At 36.3% G+C, this 15,956-nt stretch overlaps 2 protein-coding genes across 2 annotated transcripts in view; one reads left to right on the top strand and one right to left on the bottom strand.

Moving 5' to 3' along the window:
* Positions 1-15,956, bottom strand: part of LOC118266319 (uncharacterized) — a 95,262-nt gene that overhangs the window by 39,148 nt on the left and 40,158 nt on the right. The gene's annotated exons all lie outside the window — the stretch shown is intronic.
* LOC118272176 (uncharacterized) lies at positions 12,221-13,027 on the top strand. Its single transcript, XM_035588529.2, has one exon. The coding sequence runs from the start codon at positions 12,221-12,223 to the stop codon at positions 13,025-13,027; it is 807 nt and encodes a 268-aa protein (XP_035444422.2).

Here is a 15,956-nt window from a genome sequence, read left to right on the forward strand (position 1 = left end):
TAGTTCTAAAATAATATCAATTTAAATGACAAGACAAAGATATCATCATCATATCTATAAATACTTAATTAAATATCATCATCAAAATATAGTAAATTGTTTTTTTTTGAGAGAGCTACCTCCGCCAATTAGTAGATGAAAATTAATTATTGTTAATAAACATGTTTAAAAATTAAATAAGCGTTTAAAATTATCTCACTCAAGTTACTTGTCTTTCAAACCATGTTGGGGACTTATAATCATGAATTTAAATTGCGAAGCGAAGCGACTAACGCGACGGACGTCACCTACCTAGTTATCTGAAATTGCCGACAATTTATTAAAATATTTGATTTTATGTAGTGTAACTGCTCTAAAGCTAATAACCTACAGTTTTAATTTTCCACTGTAAACTAAAGAAAACACTGTAAACTTAACAATAACGTACCTTAATTACTTAATAAAGTACCTTCTTAAACATTTCTGCCAATTAGCCACCTTTTCTAATCCGTCAACTATAACTAAACATAATAATAGCTTAGCCATTATTAAAATTAGACCGTATTCACAATAAGTCAAAATTGAATTTCAAATGAATTATTAAACCTTTGTCGACCCTTTGCGGATTTATAGCCACAGTATTTAGTACCTTACGTCTCTAAGAGTAGGTTGTATAATGGCTTGTAGTTTATAGTACAATAAATAAAATGAAAAGTGATATATCACTGCGATGTTAGTTGTCTTAAATCAATGATGTTAGAGTGTAAATATGACACACGACAAGATTTATTCGATAGCCAAGGAATATAAATCAAATTCCGGATTCAAAGGGAGTTTCTCGTTAATTTTCTTTGAGAATATAACTTTCAAACGTATTTATGCTTAGTAGCACTTAGAACATAAGTAAAGCTTACTAACTGCCACTCTCAGAGACATTTAAATATTAGTTAAACTATTCCTAAGTAACGATTTTGTATTGAAAACTATTGCTAAGGACTGGCTTATGTAATCATTAAAAGAGTGAGTACGGCATAAATGCTATGCTTTAATGCTGTAAAGTGAAACAGCTGAATAGATTTCGAAAAAACAAATGACGTCAGCTTTACTTGACTGGTTTTCACTTTTGGTTCTAGTATTTGACCTTGAAAGAAAGAGTATAGCTGGTTTCACGGCTGCAGTGACATATTATATATTTTCAGTGCCAATGCTTATCATTGGCTTAAATGACAACAAGTCAAATTATTTACTTTGTCATCGTCCCTACGACAAATTATAAAATGCGTGAATTGTATCCCACCTCTAAAATTCAGTTTTTTTTAAGGGGGAAAATCGTCCAAGACTTCTTTCGCCTTGGGTGAAGCGAGAAGGAGTGTCACTCTTACTGACTAAAAACCACCCCGTTTCTACTCCTGATTTTCAAACCAGAGCCCCTGTAAACCCGCTAGGTAGTTCGCAGCTCAGATCAGTCAGAAAAATCTGACTTAGGTGGTCAAAACTTTATTGACTATTACAACGACGATATTATAATTTTGTCTTTGTCTATAATTCATACATACATAGACAATATTAACCAGTTGTTCTATAAATAGTTGTGTCAATTAAGTTTTGGAATAAAATGAATTTATGGTTAAAGAAATGAATGGTAATTGAGTACTTACTAAAACACATAAACCCTTCAGTATAATTACAGCCAGTAGAGTTTCCCCATCACTCATTCTTGTACTTACTACGTACGAATTGTTGTTATAAAGTCATCATAAGATCGCAGGTAACCAGGTTTCTGTGCCAAGTTTCATTTTATTGTATTTTTACGCTTACTAATACATTACACGACTACATAAAAGCACAATGCTTGTAAGTAATAAAAAAAGACTTATACAGTCAACTGCGTATTCGTAGTAACTCAAAAATGTTATCTTCGTCTCTATATCTTTACTGTTAAGGGTCATTTTTGCTGTATACGGAGTTTTGTTCGTAAGAATTTGTGCCTAGGTCAAGGTGACAGACAGGCACTATTTCTTTATATACGTGATTGAGTTTTTCATTCATTCATTAAGTTTGTTCAAATATCTGCCTATCATATAGTGACATAAGTTCGTATGTGAGTACAATAGAACTTTTAGGCTTCTATGACTAATTTGATTTTGTATTGTTGTTTAAATTGATGTGAAAGTGATATTGTACGTATATGTATGTATGTAGGCACGTGTATATGTGGACATTGTTACAGCGTTACGTTGCTTTTTTCTGGCTCTGAGTAAGCTTTTTGATGAGTAGGTCGTAAGCCTGTAAGCTCAAGTGCTAAATTAGTACAACTGGTTCTGAAATCCTATAGAAACTATTATAACTACTTATAATTATCAGTGCCTTTCTTATTTATTCACATAAAGCCAGTTTTTTTACAAAATCCTGTGATTTTCTTATTGATACATAAAGCCAATATTTAAAAATTACCTATTGTAGAGAATTGGAAAATTTTTTCTTAATATACTGTGGTGACTACTTAGTCTTAGTATAGTATCTTAGTACATATAGTACATATAACCACACTGTAACTCTGATTAGCATTTATTTATAGTTACCATTGAAATTACAACCATATTATCACATACCGTTAAGTTAGTTTTTTATTTAAATCTCTCACACAACAGGGCCAAACACCTATAAACTAATAACAATAAACAATGAAATAAACATGGTGTTACACTTTATATTCAGCTACATTTATTCATGTTGGAAACGGTACCTGATCTTACTGTTCTGGCTCTTGCATACCAAGTTTATGCCACTCATATGTCAAAGACAGTCGTTTACTGAAGCAGTTTTAAACGTAAATTTTGCCATTTTTTTGTGTATTATAACTTTCGTGAGACATACTAAATTAATTATTATGTTTTTTGGCTTACTTGCTTAACTGTTTGTATAAAGGAAATCGACTAGTTTCAGGTTATTCTAGAGGCCCATATTCATGAGCTTATTCAAGAGGTTCATATAACATTTTCTTTTAAGTTTTTTAATGTAATTGAATATAAACGTTTACATAATTACAGTTACTAAGCAGTTTATATACCTGACCCAGTCTTAAAATTGTATAAAGAGGTTCTTAGTACTAAGTACAACGGTAGATTTTAAACTAAGTCCTTGTTCATTACCATTTACATAGATCATTATCTAAAAAATGTCCTTTCAGAACTAAAGATTTACTTTACTACAATACTTCCTTCACTCCGGACGATATCATGTATGGGGTAAAGTCGATTTCAACTCTATGACTGGTAAGAGAAAACTGAAAATCTTTCGTCAAAAAAATATCAGATATATCCAATTTCAAATTACTTAACTAATCTAATGATAATACCTAGAAAGATTGCAATCGTGAAAATAAATAAATAAGTGTAATAGGTAATTTAAATACATAAATGTATGTAATTAAACGAATGCATTTCATAATTATGTACTTAAACACAGGTTTTACAGTGAGCTTGTAAGTTTATTTGCATATTAAATACGACTATATTAGTAAACTCATTAAATTAATTAAGTACTACTGTTTTATGACCACTTCGTGAAACCATCATGAGGGACAACTATTTTACTTTTCTTTCGCATCTTGGGGAAATCTGTAATTTGCAAAAAATGTTGAATGGATCTTCATTTAATTTGTATAAGTCTCATAGAATAGGCGATATTGAAACAATAACGTTGTAATGTCAATAAAGACAAATTAAAAGGACGCTGCCTAGCGTTTTCCTATTCCAAGGGCCAATTTTAAACTTGATATTTCAAAATGTATTTTAAACTAATAAAAAAGTAAGCCTAGTTCAGCTCTTTCAACTTTTTTTGGTATACCAGTAAACGAGCAAACGGATCAACTGATGGTAAGCAATCGCCGTCGTCCACGGGCACCCGAAATAGCAGACGCGTTACAAGTGATTAGGGAAGGCCTTCAGTAACCTCATACACACAACGAAACACAAAGCAAGCGTTATTTCACGTCGGTTTTCTGTGAGGCCGTGGTATCACTCCGGTCGAGCCGGCCCATTCGTACCTAAGCATGACTCTACCACACTTGACCTCACTTTGTAAGTTAAATATTGTACCAAACTTTGCCAAAAAACAAATAACCGCTAGTCCCACTAAATGAACCACGCTTAATGTCTATAGGTCAAAATAATGGCGTACATTTAATTAATTACACATAGTCCTGCTAATCATCATGATGAGGGTTTTAACCGACTACTAATCTAATAGTGCTAATCTAATAATCTAGATAAAACTAGAAGCAATCTAATTGTCGTCAGAACTAACCGTCTAATGCTAATACAATTTGGATAGATGTAGAAATAAAATGATAAAAACTAGATTGTGCTATTACCAGAAAAAACGTTATGTATAAATTAGTGTTGAATGAAAATGATAGATAGATAGATAGATAGATAGATAAAACATTTATTCAGTACAAACAACAGACACAAAGAAATTGACAGACACAAAAAAAAAATATAATAAAAAATAAGTGGGTACACAATACAATTTACAGTACGGTAGGAGCAACACAAAGGAAAAGGAAAGAAAATAAAATAAAAAATTAACGGCGCGGTTCAGTGTGTCTCTCAGTTTGCACCGAATGGGAGTCCAGCTCAGCATGTGTCAGGTACAATACCTGACGCTGGTGATGATAAAAAAGAATGCACGAAGCAAAAATTTAAGTTAAATTAACATAATATTGAATCAAACTATTCACTTAACTGTTAGCCGAGGAACTCGACTAGTTTCAACACACGTTAAAGGCTCATATTTGTCATCTTGTCAAACAGTTACCTAGTAAACCTGACCTTAGTAAGCCGATAACATAATAATATGCTAGTTTTTTATTAGTCAAATTAAATACCAATATAAAAATGGTAGTATTTTTATTTTATTTCTGAAAAAGTATTTTATTTTAGAAAAATATTGTTTTTCTACGTGGACGAAGTCGCGGACAACAGCTAGTATGCTATAAAATAGGAAGATTGGTTAACATTAGTTTATTCTAACAAATTGGGACTGATTGATAAATGACTCTTAGAATTAGATTTGCAGTAAAACACAGCTTTGATGTTAAACAGCACATTCATTTCCTTTCCTGTGTATACTCGTACATACACGACACTATAATTTCCGTACGTGGTAAAAACAAACATTTTTATTTACTGTTTAAAATTTACGATACTATACAGCAATATTATTCACGAAAAGATAGCAAGATTATACTAGGAATATTACAGTGCAGCCAATTTTCTTTGATCATGTGACAAGTTTCAAGTTTCATAATTAGAAAAAGGTTTGTAGCTACTAAAGTAACAAAATAATCACTAGTTTCGTCTATTTAAAACATCAACTAATTGCTATCCTACTCCACGAATTCTTTAGAACAGGTGAAGTCTAACATATTTAGTGAATGAAAATGCATTTTATGAGACTATGCACTTACAGACCACTTACAAATTGAAGTGAGAAATTTTATGATCATAGGGACGAGTTTCATAAGGTCATATTACGCCTAAGGGGTCAAAGAAAGTCTTTTTAAGATAACCATAAACCGTACGCATAGAGTAAGGATAATCATTTACCTATCGAGTTATTTAAATCTACATGTTTTAATAGAAAATGAAGTAGTTACTGCTTTGACTCTGACATTTTAAACTTGGTTTGTGTTATGTGTACAAGCCGGAGGTAGATGCAGGAAAATGTTTAAGATAATTTAATGAAGATTGGGTATTTGTATGTAATGATGTTTGTCTCAGTATGGGATGTAACATACTTGAAGTATTTTGCATTACATTAAGCTTGCTTTCACCAAATCTTAGGCAGATGTGTTTACAGTATGTTTACGTTGACATTATTTAATACTTTTTTAAATTGTAAATGAAGGCAAAACTAATGCGAAACATCCATATTTATACATTGTGTAGATAAAAAATTGAATATCGAAAAGTTTTTGTATAATAATATTTTTTACCGTAAAATCTAATGAAAGCATCGAACTCAAAACTTAATGTACTTTTAACTTTATTGCAAAATATTAAGGTTTACGTGTATACATTTGAACCTGCATCCTCAAATTATTATTAGCTAATCTGCAAACATTTAATTCTAGTACCTTTGTATATGGAACCAAGATAAGTTTTATGTAAATAGATCTAGAATGTAAACCTTGAAATTAAATGTAAATTGTTTCTCATACTAAGGAGTGGTGTTTGCATACCTCGGTAAACCTCAGTAACCTATCTATCGGTAGATTATACATTTTTGACACATTTTGTATGAAGCTTATGTATATCAAGTAACAATAGCTAAATCTACCAATTGATGGGATTTTTAACAACATAAGTGACGTGAACTTGGTGATTGGTGCCATCTTTTCTATAAAAACAAATGACGAATGCTTGCCTTCGTCAAAAACGTGGATTCGTGGACGTTTTTATTCTTTCTAAAGCTTTCTAAGCAAGATGCGAGCATTTGTCATTTGGAGGCCGCCTATTTGTTGGTGTTCTGAAGGATGCATGCATTCGTCAAATGCCGCAAAATGGACAGTTACCCTTATTCTTTTTTACGAGCCTTTAAGTAGTAAGTATAAATGTATGTATGTGTGTGTGAAATGGAATATTACAAGTGAATTTTGAAGCCAATATCTTTTGATATTTGTATGCACTATATCTTAACTACATAAAAGTTATGGATTATTAGTTTTATTTAATCAATTTTCTATAAGTTTTGATTGGAGTACCGCACTATGGAAGTAGTTGCAACACACCGTTAGGTATCATCCACATTTCCCTTCATTGCCCTGTCTATCTGTTTCTCATGAGCAAGAACAAAAATGTCGATTCCATTCGCTATGATTAGTATGAAGACATTAGCTCGACTTCATCAAACGTATGCGATAGTAGGCAAATGGCGTGTTGCAAAAAACTGTATCTATCCGTACCTTGGAATGATGGATGCAACGGCAACTTCATACAAAGTTTTAATTTTTTTTTATGAAATAGGGGACAAACGAGCCGACGGTCACCTGTTGATAAGCTATCAGCGGACATGGACTCCCGCAACACCAAAGGTGTACAGATGCGTTGCTGGCCTTTTAATAGGAATACGCTCCTTTCGAAGGTTTTAAGGTCGTATGCGGTTCGGAAATACTGCCGAAACATAAATTTGTACTTTGGTCAATGAAAATAAAACGCAAAAGAATTGTCTACTTGATCTAGTCATCACAATACTCGTGAACGTGCATCTACCGAAAAAGAGGATCCTGATTTGGTTCCTAGTTGAACATTTTTTGGTCAGCAATTATACTGCCCGGTACATGGCAATAGGCAATAGGCTCGCCCCTTTACTGGTAAAACGTGGGTGTTACATTAAACTCGTAATTTGTCAGTATTAAAAAATCGAGATGTGTTCAAACAATAAAAATAATTGACGTAATTGCTTCATGCCACAGCATATCCAAATTACAATCTTTTGTCCCGCCTTAACGTCCACTACAAGATATGTAGACCAAACGGACAATAGTCGTAGGTATGGAAATTCCCGTATCATTGATTTTGACAGACGTTTCGCGGACGCAACTTCTTGTCTTATTAATGAAATGGGAGGACATTGGCAGCCATTGTTTCGGAGTGATTGCTCACTTGTTCATCCTATTATGTTGTAGAATACCGATAGGTAACTACTACAGTAAGTAAAATCGAATCTAGAACAAGTTGGCTAAGACAGAATACTACTGAATTAATTAATATACCATATTTTAGAGGAATACTTACAGTAAATATAAAAATGATAAAATGTATAAGGTTATTTTTTGTGCTTCGTGTCCAGAGGGTGCAGAATAAATTATTTAGGTATAGGTGAAAAAGTTATTAACTAGTGTATAGTCCAACAAAACTATATATCTAGTTTGTCTGTCGGATCTAAAAAGTACAATTAGTATAGATAATTTTTCGTTCTAAATACCAAACATTTATTTCTACTAATTATTTTTAAAATCGTCAATATCCTGAATCCTGACAGAGGTAAAACAATATCAAAATAAATGACAAAATTTTGATGTCCAATATAGATTTGTATGAAAAGCGACATAAAGAGCAACTATAATAATATGTGCCAGATACATAGTATTAATGCCCTTCTCATTTATCATAGATTTACAATATACATGCAAATGGTCGGCTACTGGTGATAAAACATTTGATTGGTTTCTTTTACTTCCTTTACGTCCACGAGGTATTGTAAAACCGTTTTACTATAAAAACAAAACGAACGCGCTAGAAATTTTTATGTTATGCGTTCCGAAGATGGATTTTTTATGATGGATCAGTTGGAATTTATGTTTTAAGACCAATAACGCACAGTTCAATATAGTTTTTATGTTTGATAACGGGTCATTTTAGCTACTGGCCGTTTAAGTTGTTTTGAAGACACCAAATATTTTTTTATGAAAGATGAGGTCACGAAAGGTTAAAAGTAATTAATTATAAACATTTTATGGATGACAGGATGAAGCTATCTACTTTGGCTACATTGTAGTAGTATCTTAAAATAGTCCCAGTATAATGTGAGATAAGTATGTTTATGAACGTACATCTTGATAGGCTCATAATATCATTGAAAGTATAGACACAAACTACCATCACATTGTTTTGATGACCATTTTACTGATAACTGCACATAAATGAACCGTCGTCGGCGGTATACCTAAACCGATACGACCTTAAAAACATTTAAGAAAAGAGCGTACTTCTTTTTAAAAGGCCGCCATACACCTGTGACTCCTCTAGTGCTGCGGATGTCCATGGGCGGCGCTGATCGTTTACCATCAGGTGACCCGTCTGCTCGTTTGCCCTCTATTCCAATAAAAAAGGCATCCTATGAAACTGGCCATTAAAACTTGGCATATTTAAACGAGGAACATAACCATAGACAATAAAAAAACTCCCTAACAAAGAACTAAACAGCCAAAGACACGCATGAATGGTAAACGTAGCTTCCCATCACGGACACTGGCCACATAATTATATTGTAATCAGTTTCTTTGATTACCACGTCTTGTCTTGAGCTGATAAACGCTTGCTAGTCGATTTCACACTTCTTTTAGAAAAATTGTTAGTAGCTAATAATACACTTGTGATTATTGTGGTAGATAATGATTGATTTGTTATTCTATGAGAAAGAAGAATGTAAAGAACTGCACTAGTTGAGATGGTGTTAGTCTAATCGATATAAATCGATATATATCTCGATCGAATCGATTAAGGGTATTATTACCTACTTATTGACTGCCAGTATTACATTTTTCTCTAAAACTTTCTCTTATAGTTTTTCAAGAAGATATAAATGTTGGATCGGAAAATGTCTCAAAAGTTTTTAGTAAAAAATAAAATATGTAGCCATAACTCACCTATTCACGTATTATGAAAGATCAATCGCTACAAAACTTCGGTATAGATAGAAGACAATAGAACTGAATTTAGTGCAAGTCAAAGTCCAAGTCAAAATTATTTATTGTAAATCTATTTGGGAAAGCACTTTATCAAATATTGCACTTAATAATCAGTATAAGCAATAGTACAGTTCATAAAATTATTATTATAATCTACATAAGATTCGTGGTCAATGCCAATGATAGTACATTATTTCGCCAATACTCACAGAGAATGGGACAAAAGAAAAGCCAGAGGCAAAAGCAAGCGAAAACTGATTAATAAGCTATTCTTCCTTTCTTCACCATCATTCAAAGATTACAAAGACACCATAATTTAAGTACCTACATACTTGAGCAAAGAGGTCAATGTATGAGCCACTGGTTACAACTTGTTAATAGGTAGTTAGGCCCTGATGCAAAATCATCATGATATATGGAACCCATTCTTATCCATATACGAATTTTAATGATGTTAACTAGGTATATCATATCATGTATGTATGAAAGTTATAACTTGACAGTTGCCTAGTTAGTTTTTGGTTCATTCTGATGGTAGTTATGGCTACTGACCGCTTTTGAATAGATGTGATTGAAAAGGTCTTCACATAGCAGTATTTTGCTGTTTAATAGACTTTTTTTTAAATAACATTGCCCCACGTTGAACAGGAGAAAATCGTTGTGGGGCAACGTTTTTCAACGTTCTCCTGTGTATGGCTCGTGGGTGCGTTTAAAAACATTGCCCATTCACCGTGCCAGTCTAAACTGTTGCTAATTTTGTTACCTTATGACCAATTTTTTGGTATGTTAGACCGTTTTTTTATCTCCTCACCGGATTGATGTCTCGATTCTCTTGATATTTATATTATTATCATTTAGTCATTAATACTAAAGATAATATCGTATTACTTTGTCAGTAAAAGTCTGACAATCCCTCTCGCCTCACTCAAGCGGGAGAAATCATAAGATGATTTTTCACCCTCGAAAAAAACCAAAAAGTGTTGATGTATATCAGTTTGTCTGACACAGAAATGACACCACGTAATATCTTTTACTAACATTCACATAATTTCTATAACAGACTTACATTTCATAGTAACAAACATCTCACATAAACACGACATATCACCAAACCCATATAAATATCACCACCCGTCATCCGATGCAAAGGAAATGTTGTTAATTTACTTCATTTCGTCGAAGTTTTGACGACTTCACCTCAAGAACAATGCAGTAGTTACATTGATTGATTCGCCTGCATACTATGACGTTCACTTCCCGGATAGAAGCGCGTTATTCTCACAACATGCGTATTTCCTTGAATGTTAATAGCGCATGTAGAAAAATTGCTACATGGGTAAAAACTATGTTTATAATGAATAAATGATTTCGGAAATGCAAAACTGTATTCTTGTATTTTAATTGTTGTTATGTTACTGTTTATGTATTTATGAAAAGGTTGGTTTATTGTGCGTTTATGAGCTGTGAACATTAAAAACGGTTTTACATCTCTATCTTTAATAATGTGAACTTATTGAAACTTTAAACATTAGTCTATTTGTTAGACCTAAAAGTGAACCTGTTTCATTGTAAGTAAAATGTAGCTAGTGTCATAAAAAATTTGTTCACATATTGCTCGAAAAATTATGATACGTTAAGTCGAGGAGTCTTATGCACGCGAATACTGAAATGCTACCAATTTTAATTTGTAATTAAATATGGTGCTATCTCTATCTTTTTGTAAGGTATTTGTAGTGACAGATACATTTTTGTAGCGTCTCTTAAAATTGAGTAGCGTTTGAGTGTTAGAAAATTAGAACAAAAACATTTTGGTAAAAACACCTATTAGAGAAGAACGTAACCTAATTTAATCGTCCAACCAAATTCTCGAATAGAATATAGTTGTGATAATTACTACCTACAGCATATCACATCACATGTAAATCAGGTCAAACGTTAAGATAATGAATATTATTAAAAGTTTCAATAAATACAGATATCTCACGTAAAAAAGAACTATTCGAAACTTAATGAACAATTTAAAAAATAGGTTGTATATTGTAGGGTATAGCTAAGGTACATTATAATAACAAACATTTATACGCATAAATAAACAAACATAAACATATAATTTACACTCATACATACATAAATACATACATAAATAAATATAAACATTTACATACATACAAATACACAAATACATATACATACAAATCTACATACTACATACATTACATTCACATTCTTACCATACATACTACTTTATAACTTTATTTCATCTATACACGGCCTTATGCCTGCGCACGTATGTACACGCCCTTAGCTATACCTACACACCGTCCGGCCGCTAGCGGAGCCCTGGCGCCCGCGTTGACAACATGCTCGGGACACTTCGGGAGTTCGCGGAGCCGTTCGGCACGCGGCGCGGCCGCCGCCTCCACCCCGCGCTTCACTCGCGCCCCTCGCTCGCCCACGTCAGTGACGTCAGTCCGCCTCGGCTAGCGATCGCGCGCGCTTCGAAAACTTACCCTCGCTTTAATTTTATATAATTTCGTTGATCTCACTACTAATACTGTATATTTTATTATTTATTCAATATAGACAATTTAAAGTTAGTGTCTAGTATTTTATTTATCTCCTAATACTAATAAACACTACATTGGTGACCCCGAAAACTAAACACGTGCTTGTGCTTGTGCTACCTACTTTGTGCGCGGTGAACTTAGACTCAAACGCAATAAACTTAGTGACTATATCCAAGTGCAATACGTATCGTAAAAGATGTGCGAATCAGAGAACATGACAAAATCCGATTTAACGGGTTCGAAAGACATTTTCCGTGTAGGCGTGCGCGTTCCGCCATTTTGGCCTGAAAAACCCGCGATTTGGTTCGCGCAAATAGAAGGCCAATTCGCAATATCGAACATTACGGCGGACACAACAAAGTTTTTCTACGTCGTCAGCCACCTCGATCCAAGATATGCATCCGAGGTGGAGGATATCATAGTGAGCCCACCAGCGGACGATAAATACGGCCGACTCAAGACGGAGTTGATTAAGCGGCTCTCGGAATCCAGGGAGAAGAAAGTACACCAACTCCTCACCCATGAGGAATTAGGCGATCGGAAGCCATCGCAGTTCCTCAGGCACCTACAACACCTCGCCGGTCCTAAGGTACCCGACGAGTTTTTGCGGACAATTTGGTCCAGCCGGCTACCGAGCAACATCCAATCAATCATAGCATCCCAATCATCATCGCCTCTGGAAGTTCTCGCTGATCTCGCGGATAAGATCCACGACGTCGTGCCGAAGGGTCAGGTCGCGGCCGCATCGTCCCAAGTAAGTGATGTCCTCACCTTAACTAAACAGATGACAGAACTGGTGAAACAAGTAGAGATTCTAACACGAAAGGTCAATGACCTTACCCGTCCAGGACGATCGCGATCGCGTTCATCTTCCCGCCATCGATCTCAATCGAGATCCGACGTGCACCCTACGTGTTGGTACCACTACAAATTCGGTAAAAAGGCTACTAAGTGCAACCAGCCGTGTAACTTCGATTCGGAAAACCCCAAAAGCAGTCAGTAATGGCGGCTGACGACTGCTCTACATGTAAAGGCCGCCTATTTATTTCGGATAAACGTACCGGCGTACAATTTTTAATAGATACGGGTTCCGACGTATGTGCCTACCCAAGGACGTATTTAAAAAATCAGCTGTCGTATGGTAAACTCAGTACCTACGAGCTTGTCGCGGCAAATGGTACTCCCATACGTACCTATGGTACCTACCAACTGTCACTGAACCTGGGACTACGTCGGGAATTTGTCTGGAACTTTATTATTGCTGATGTGTCGAGGCCTATAATCGGAGTCGATTTTTTAAGTTATTATAACTTATTAGTCGACTGCCGACGGCAAAAATTAATAGACTCGATTACGAATTTAACTGTTGGCGCGCCTGCAACCCACGAGATAACACATGAAGTGCTATCATTAAAAACCATCACAGGGCATTCAACCTTACTGGACCTACTACGTCAATATCCAGAAATCACACGTCCAGCTGGGTCTTACCACCAACCCATACATAATACAAAGCACTACATCCGTACTACTCCTGGCCCACCGGTAACATCACGACCGCGTCGTTTAGCACCTGACCGTTTGAAGATCGCAAAACAAGAATTCGAGGAAATGTTACGTAACGGAACGGCTCGCCGCTCGGAGAGTCCATGGTCTTCTCCACTACATCTTGTTCCGAAAAAAGATGATGGTTGGAGGCCGTGTGGAGACTACAGGCGGTTAAACGCGCGAACGGTGCCAGATCGCTACCCAGTAAGACACATTCACGATTTTGCTTACCAACTATCCGGTTCCACTATATTTTCAAAGATTGATCTCGTTAAAGCCTTTAATCAAATCCCAGTTAATGAAGACGACATTAAGAAGACAGCGATAACTACACCGTTCGGTCTTTTTGAGTTTACAGCGATGACCTTCGGCCTAAGGAACGCAGCTCAGACCTTCCAGCGATTTCTAGATGAAGTTCTACAAGGTTTAGATTTTACATTTGGATATCTTGACGATATTCTCGTATTTTCAAAAGGGGAGAAAGAACACATTGAACACTTGACGAAAATATTCGAACAATTAAAGAAATATGGAGTAGTCATTAATACTAACAAATGTGTCCTAGGTGTTAGTGAAGTTACTTTCTTGGGTTATCACGTATCCGCAGCTGGCATTCGACCCCTCCCAGAAAAAGTTCAGGCTATTCATGACTACCCCCTCCCTAAAACAGCTAAGGAGTTAAGAAGGTTCCTGGGAATGATAAATTTCTATCGTAAATTTCTACCTGCTGCTGCACAAATTCAAGCCCCCCTCAACCAAGCTTTAAGTGGTCCTAACATTAAAGGGTCAACGCCCATTACAGTAACAGCTGATATACAAAAAGCATTCGACGCCTGCAAGAGGAACCTGCTGGAAGCTACGCTCATCGCACATCCAGACCCGGAGGCCGAGTTAGCACTGTTTACTGACGCATCAGATGTTGCCATCGGAGCCGTCTTACAACAACGAAGACAGGACAGCTGGCAGCCACTTGGATTCTTCTCTCGCAAGTTATCTCCTGCTCAAACCAAGTATAGCACTTACGATCGTGAGTTGCTCGCGATACACGAAGGAATAAAGTACTTCAGGTATATGCTCGAAGCGAGAACGTTCAAAGTTTTCACCGACCATAAACCCATCACATTCGCCTTCACAACAAGCCGAGATAACTGCTCACCCCGTCAACATCGCTACTTCGACTTCATATCACAGTTCACCACAGATATCAACCATATAACTGGAAGTGACAACGTAGTTGCCGACGCATTTTCACGTCTAGAAAGCGTCGACACTACCATCAACTACAAACAGCTACAAAGAGAACAGGAACATGATCAAGAATTACAGAGCTTACTAAAGAACAACACAGCATTAAAGTTAGAGAGAGTCAAAACGATGGATGCCTACATATACTGCGACCAGTCTACTTCTCGCCCTAGGCCATTCATCACACCAACTTTTCGTAGGCAAATCTTCAACAACCTGCATAATCTCAGTCATCCTGGTCCCAACGCTACAGCAAAATTGATCTCAGAAAGATTTGTGTGGCCTAAGATTCGTCGTGACTGCAGAACATGGGCTCAACAATGCACAGATTGCCAACGTAACAAAGTCACCCGTCATACCCATTCTCCTCTTTCCTCATTTCCTGTTCCTTCCAGCCGCTTCTCCCACGTCCACCTTGACATAATAGGCCCTATGCCACTATCTTCTGGTTTCAGGTACTGCCTTACAGCCGTCGACCGATTCACCCGATGGCCTGAGGCGTACCCTCTCGCTGATGTCACAGCGGAGACCTGCGCCAGCACCCTCATTGCTGGCTGGGTCGCTCGTTTTGGGTGCCCAGAAACCATCACCACGGATCGAGGCAAGCAATTTGACTCTCAGCTGTTCCAGAGCATCTCGTCCATCATAGGCGCCTACCATCGCCCCACCACATCTTACCACCCACAGTGCAACGGGTTAGTCGAGAGGATGCACAGACAGCTGAAGGCCGCCATCATGTGCCACAACAACGCACAATGGTCAGAGACGCTTCCTCTGGTTCTCCTTGGCATGAGGAGTGCCTGGAAAGAAGACCTGCAAACCTCTGCAGCCGAACTGGTATATGGCGAGCCACTCCGGTTACCTGGTGAGTTCTTAAAACCAATAACTCACCACAGCATTGATGAAGCAGACTTCGCAGCACGGCTGAGACAGCATATTTCTAAGCTATCACCTGCATCAACTTCATGTCATGGCGAGAAGGTATTTTATGTTCCCAAAGATCTCAATACAGCTACTCATGTCTTCCTGCGGAAAGGACCTTTGAAGAAGTCATTGGAATCACCGTACTCTGGTCCACACCTAGTCATTGAAAGAGGACCAAAAACCTTCAAAATAGACGTCCAAGGGAAACATATAAC

This window comes from Spodoptera frugiperda, chromosome 7 (assembly GCF_023101765.2).
Source record: "Spodoptera frugiperda isolate SF20-4 chromosome 7, AGI-APGP_CSIRO_Sfru_2.0, whole genome shotgun sequence".
Taxonomy (NCBI): Eukaryota; Metazoa; Arthropoda; class Insecta; order Lepidoptera; family Noctuidae; genus Spodoptera; species Spodoptera frugiperda.